Raw genomic sequence first — 6,857 nt, forward strand, 5'->3', positions numbered from 1 at the left:
CTCTGTCTTTCTCTTTCTCTGTCTTTGTCTCTCTCTCTCTCTGTCTCTCTCTCTCTATCTCTCTCTCTTTCTCTGTCTTTGTCTCTCTCTCTGTCTCTCTCTCTGTCTGTCTTTGTCTCTCTCTCTATCTCTCTCTCTATCTCTCCCTCTTTCTCTGTCTTTGTCTCTCTTTCTCTCTCTGTCTCTCTCTCTGTCTGTCTTTGTCTCTCTATCTCTCTCTCTGTCTCTCTCTCTCTGTCTGTCTTTGTCTCTCTCTCTGTCTTCCTCTCTGTCTGTCTTTGTCTCTCTCTCTCTGTCTTTAATGGGATAAAAATGGGTGGAATGGATGAATGGAATTTGGGGTCAAACGTTATGTTGACAACCATGAAAAGAAAAGAAAAGAAACTGAGCTGAGTGAATTCACTTCATATGAATGTAATACAACAAATAATAATAATAATAATAATAAATGATAATGATAGTCATCTTGACATTTACAAAGTCTTCGTCATCATCAGATGTTGACAGGTTTTTGTTTTGTTTTTGTTTAACTCCTCTTTTTCTTCTTCTTCTTCTTCTTCTTCTTCTCCTGCAGGGCGGTTCTGTGTTTTCTCCATCACTGGTTCAGACTCCCTCCTCCTCCAGGCGTCAGGCGCTTGATCTGGCAAAAGAACTGGGCTGTGTGACCTCTGACCTCGCGGCCTGCCTCAGAGCGACACCTGTTCATGCTCTCAATGCTGCTCAGACCAAGGTAGAGTTAAAAATCCAGCTGAGTCCGTCAGGATCAGAGTCCAGGTTCCTGCAGATCTCACCTGTCCTCTGTGTCTCTGCAGCTGTTGGCGCTCAGCGGTCCATTCAGGTCCTGGTCTCCGGTCCATCTGTCGGACTCCCTGTCCACCTTCTACAGAGTCGATCTGCTGCTGGGAACATCAGAGCACGACGGGCTGATCGGCCGAGCTCGCAGGATAAAGGTCAGAGGTCACAGGAAGTCACACAAATCTCTCCACAATAAGAGTCACTCTTCACCTTAGAAATGATAGTTTGACAAAAAAAATTCTAATTTCATCTGGAACTTTGAGTCACGGAGAAGACAGTGGAGCTCCGAGCTGTTGTCAAATGATTCTACATAACATAAACATGAAGGACATAAACAACATAAACAACATAAACAACATAAACAACATAAAGGATGTAAAGGACATAAGGAACATAGAAGACATGAAGGACCTAAAGAACAAAGGACATAAACAACATAAAGGATATAAAAAACATAAGGAACATAAAGGACAGAAAGGACATAAAGGACATAGAGGACAAAAAGAACACAAAGGACAGAGGACATAAAGGACATAGAGGACATAAAATAAAGTATGAACCAGAAACTGTGATTTGAAACTTAAACAAACAGGAATCGTTCAGTGCCCCCCCCTCCCCCCTGAGTTGTGTTGTTCTCTTTGTTCAGGACTTTGAAGCTCTTCAGGGGCGAGCTGATGGTAAAACGGCGTTTTATGAGGCGCTGAGTCGCTCGCTGGGCGGAGAGAAAGGAAGTGACATGCTGAAGGAGGCGGCGGCCTGGTTCTACTCTCTGGATCACAGTACTTCACCTGCAGGATACAACCTGTTCTCCAGAGCGCTCAACAACGCCACCAGGTCAGAATCCCCTGATCACATCTGTAAAACAGCTGTACACATCAGATCAGCTGTTTGAATGTCTTGCTCAAACTTTGTTGTTGATGCTCTGTATTACCACACACTCACTCACTCTGTCTCTGTGCAGAGATCTGTTCATCGTCTGTCCCACGCTGCAGATGGCTAGCCACTGGGCTAACAGCAAAGCTAACGTCTTCCTGTATCACCAGCCCGCCACCAGTGCTTACGACAGGTACCTGACACGCCCACTAACGGGCCCCTCCCTCATCACAGTTCACCTGTTCTCTACACTCAGTGTCTACTTCATAACATTTTGATCCAGGTGAAGATGCAGTTGAAAGCTCCTGGATCATTTAGTCTGTTTCCAAGCTGTCCTGATCAGAACTGATCAAACGTATTGATTGGTTCTGTCTGCAGGGCCGATGTGTTTGTTCCTTTGGACGTTCAGCTTGTGTTCGGGACTCCTCATCATCCAATCAGCTCTCAGCGTTTCACCTCCACTGATCGACGCCTCTCTCTGGCCGTGATGACCTATGTCTCCAGCTTCGTCAGGACAGGGTGAGTTGCTCGTTATACTAGGCGGGGCCGAATCTACCTGGCCATGCTGCCCAGGTAGAGGAGTCCATGTTTGGGAGACGTTTTCCTCGTCAGATATTTCTTCGACAAGTTTTCATGGTAGTATTTGTTGACGTTGGGATGAGGGGTCACTTTGGTTGTTCAAAAATAGCATCTGATGTTGGGAACATCTGATTGGTTCTGACCGCTCCGGTAAATCTAAACCAGGTGACTCCATCAGGACAGGTGAGATAATGAAGTTAATTTTTCCTGTTTTTTTTTCTCAGGAACCCGAACCTGTCCCAGGTGTGGGGGGAGTCAGTTCTGCCCCGCTGGCAGCCAGTCCAGTCCTCTGAGGCCCCGCCCACCTACCTGCAGCTAAGCCCCGCCCTCGTCAATCAGCAGGGTCTGAGTCAGAGATCCTGCTCGTTCTGGAGTCACCTGGGACCCAGACTGATGGGACTGACAGGTGAGAGTACACAGGGTCACAGAGACACAGTCCACTCCACTAGACTCTACTCTACTGTTCTCTACTTTAATGTACTCTACTGTTCTCTTATTTACTGTTCTTTACTTGACTCTCCTGTTCTCTACTGGATTCTACTGTTCTCTTATTTACTGTACTCTACTGTTCTCTACTTTACTATTCTTTACTGTTCTTTACTTTAGTGTTCTCTACTTTACTGTAATCTACTGTTCTCTACTTTGCTGTACTCTACTGTTCTCTATTTTACTGTTCTTTACTGGACTCTGCTGTTCTCTACTGGATTCTACTGTTCTCTACTTTACTGTGCTCTACTGTTCTCTTATTTACTGTGCTATACTGTTCTCTACTTTACTATTCTCTAATGTTCTATATTGGACTCTACTGTTCTCTATTGTTCTGTACTTTACTGTTCTCTACTATACTGCTCTCTACTCTATTGTACTCTACTGTACTCTATTGTTCTCTACTTTACTGTTCTCTACTTTACTGTTCTCTACTTAACTGTTCTCTGCTTGACTCTACTGTTCTCTACTTAACTGTTCTCGACTTTGCTGGACTCTACTGTTCTCTACTTTACAGTTCTCTACTGTTCTACTGAATCTACTTTTCACTCCCCTTACGTTTTGTTTCCTCCAGGTGAGTCGGGGGCAGAGCCTGTCCAACCTGCGCTGACCCCTGAGCTCCCAGTGGCCTCACCATCCAGCCAATCACAGGCAGAGAAAGACGCCTACAGTTAAACAAATGACATCACAGCATCAAGAAAAACTGTTTTTGTTTCTGTTGATCCAGTTTCTTCTAAATCATCAATAAAAGCATCTTAAACTCTGACTCTGACTCCAGCATCTCTCTACTGACACAAGGTTCATGAACATCACCATGGTTACTACAGGTCATCCTGAGAGCTGCATGAACCAAAGTTCAGCCTCAATAATCAATAGAAATGAAAACCAAGTTATTGATTATGGATGTTTTAACAAGATCAAATCTCTATATAAATGATTGATGGATGAATGAAGCCTTGTCTATTTGAGTAAAAGACTTAAAGACAAGTATGTGAAGGGGAGTGTTTACCTTGACTGACAGGTGTCTCAGCCAATCACAGGTCTTGTATCGCCAAGACTCCAGCCATTTATGATCTAAAGTATAGTACACAATGAGTCAACATGTGACCTCACACAACGACATGAATTGAAAAACTTTTTTAGACTCATCTGAATGAAATCTGAAGGAGATGTAAACAGACTAGTCAAGATATTTAATGTTTCTGTATAGAGTTCAGTCTTCTCTTCCTGGTTGTATGATGTCATCTGTTTCTCTGGAGAAAAATCATCTTTGAGGCTGCAGAACAAATTAAAGAAAGTAAATGTGATGATGTGTGAAAAAATATTTAAGTGTAGAAACATCCTGAAGCATTAACTACCATTTAACAAAATGCCTCAATTGTTTTTTTGTAAATTAAAATGAGTTTTAAAGGACAATGTAAAGTCTAATGTGACCCCAAGATTAATATGCAATGTGAAGGTCCTCCCTTCTGTGTCTACTGGCTGTTTTTTAAACAGACACAATTGTTTAGTATTCAAGAAGAGACATGATTCAATAAAGCGGAGGTAAACTGGCTTCTTTGAAGTAAAAGTGACTACATCATCAGCATACAACTGAATATTCATGTTTAACAAGCCTGAGGTAAGTCATTCATATAATGCCTTACTATATTATGCGTTTTTATGACTTTTTATACCTTACTATTCCATAATGTTTTTATGACTGTTCATGCATAACTAAACAATGACTTCTTATATGTTATATATATAATTATGTTTTAGGCCTGATTATACTGACATATACTGACAATTTCATGACTTTCTATGTAATGTATTTCACTATACGACTGATGATTAAGACTTTTTAGACAATTTAATTTACATGACATTTATGACTTACTATACTATGATGTTTTTTTTTGCTTTTTATGTCTTACTATACAATGACAAAATCATGACTCTTTATGCAATTTAATTTACATGCTTTTTTATTACTGTTTATACAATTTCATTTTTCAACATACTATGATATTTTTCTGAATATACAGTACTATAACTTGTGTTATTTTTTATGCCTTATTATACTATGACTTTTTAAATGATTTTTATTTCATTACTATACAATGACTTTTTTTAGGATTTTATGACTTTTTATTCAATTTCATTTCATTACTTTTTATGCCATACTATACTATGACTTTTTATGCCTTAATACACTATGTCGTTTTTATGACTTTTCATGCCTTACTATACTATGACTTTTTATGCCTTACTATACTATGACGTTTTTATGACTTTTTATGCCTTACTATACTATGACTTTTTATGCCTTACTATACTATGACGTTTTTATGACTTTTTATGCCTTACTATACCATGACTTTTTTATGACTTTATATGCCTTACTATACGATGACTTTTTATGCCTTAATTCACGATGTCGTTTTTATGACTTATCATTCCTTACTATACAATCACGTTTTTATGACTCTTTATGCCTTACTGTACTATGACTTTTTATGCCTTATTATATTATGACGTTTTTATGCCTTACTATACTATGACGTTTTTATGACGTTTTATGCCTTATTATATTATGACGTTTTTATGCCTTACTATACTATGACTTTTTATGCCTTACTATACTATGTCGTTTTTATGACTTTATATGCCTTACTATACTATGTCGTTTTTATGACTTTTTATGCCTTAATACACTATGATGTTTTTATGACTTTTTATGCCTTGCTATACTGACGTTTTTATGACTTTTTAAGCCTTACTGTACCATGACTTTTTATGCCTTACTATACTATGACTTTTAATGCGTTAATATACTAAATCGTTTTCATGACTTTTTATTCCTTATTATACTATGACATTTTTATGTCATTTTTATGCCTTAATACACTGTCGTTTTTATGACTTTTCATGCCTTACTATACTATGACGTTTTATGCCTTACTATACCATGACGTTTTTATGACTTTTTATGCCTTACTATACGAAAACTTTTTATGCCTTAATATACTATGTCGTTTTTATGACTTTTCATGCCTTACTATACAATGACTTTTTATGCCTTACTATACTATGACGTTTTTATGACTTTTTATGCCTTACTATACTATGACGTTTTTATGACTTTATATGCCTTACTATACTATGACGTTATTATGACTTTTTATGCCTTACTATACTATGACGTTTTTATGACTTTTTATACCTTACAATACTATGACTTTTATATGACTTTATATGCCTAACTATACTATGACGTTATTATGACTTTTTATGCCTTACTATACTATGACTTTTAATTCCTTATTGTATTATGACGTTTTTATGCCTTACTATACTATGACTTTTTATGCCTTACTATACTATGACTTTTTATGACATTTTATGCTTTAATATTTTTATGACGTTTTTATGACTTACTATACTATGATATTTTATGTCTTACTATACTATGATGTTTGTATGACATTTTATGCCTTACCAAACTATGACCTTTTTATTACTTACTATACTATGACATTTTATGCCTCACCAAACTATCAAGTTTTTATGCCTTAGTATCCTATGACATTTTATGCCTTACTATACTATGACGTTTTTATGCCACTTTATGCCTTACTATACTATGACATTTTTATGACATTTTATGCCTTACCAAACTATGACGTTTTTATTACTTACTATACTATGACATTTTATGCCTTAATATACTATGACGTTTTTATGACTTTTTATGCCTTACTATACTATGACGTTTTTATGACCTATTATGCCTTAATATACTATGACTTTTTTATAACCTTTCATGCCTTATTATATTATGACTTTTCATGCCTTACTATACTATGACTTTTTTATGACTTTTTATGCCTTACTATACCATGATGTTTTTATGACTTTTTATGCCTTACTATACTATGACGTTATTATGACTTTTTATGCCTTACTATACTATGACTTTTAATTCCTTATTGTATTATGACGTTTTTATGCCTTACTATACTATGACTTTTTATGCCATACTATACTATGACTTTTTATGCCTTAATACACTATGTCGTTTTTATGACTTTTCATGCCTTACTATACTATGACTTTTTATGCCTTACTATACTATGACGTTT

At 37.0% G+C, this 6,857-nt stretch overlaps 1 protein-coding gene across 1 annotated transcript in view; it reads left to right on the forward strand.

The window, feature by feature from the left end:
• Positions 1 to 3,499, forward strand: part of tg (thyroglobulin) — a 21,995-nt gene extending 18,496 nt beyond the window's left edge. Inside the window, exons 41-47 of the mRNA XM_023396505.2 lie at positions 575 to 730; positions 813 to 950; positions 1,442 to 1,629; positions 1,757 to 1,861; positions 2,047 to 2,187; positions 2,472 to 2,653; positions 3,308 to 3,499. Of these exons, the coding sequence (XP_023252273.1) occupies positions 575 to 730; positions 813 to 950; positions 1,442 to 1,629; positions 1,757 to 1,861; positions 2,047 to 2,187; positions 2,472 to 2,653; positions 3,308 to 3,408 (1,011 nt within the window). The 3' untranslated portion in view covers positions 3,409 to 3,499. The remainder of the gene's footprint in view (positions 1 to 574; positions 731 to 812; positions 951 to 1,441; positions 1,630 to 1,756; positions 1,862 to 2,046; positions 2,188 to 2,471; positions 2,654 to 3,307) is intronic.
• Positions 3,500 to 6,857: the final 3,358 nt, after the last annotated feature.

The sequence above is a fragment of the Seriola lalandi genome, unplaced genomic scaffold (genome assembly GCF_002814215.2).
Source record: "Seriola lalandi dorsalis isolate HSWRI2012SDOR001 ecotype SW California unplaced genomic scaffold, Sedor1 jcf7180002054978, whole genome shotgun sequence".
Lineage (NCBI taxonomy): Eukaryota > Metazoa > Chordata > Actinopteri > Carangiformes > Carangidae > Seriola > Seriola lalandi.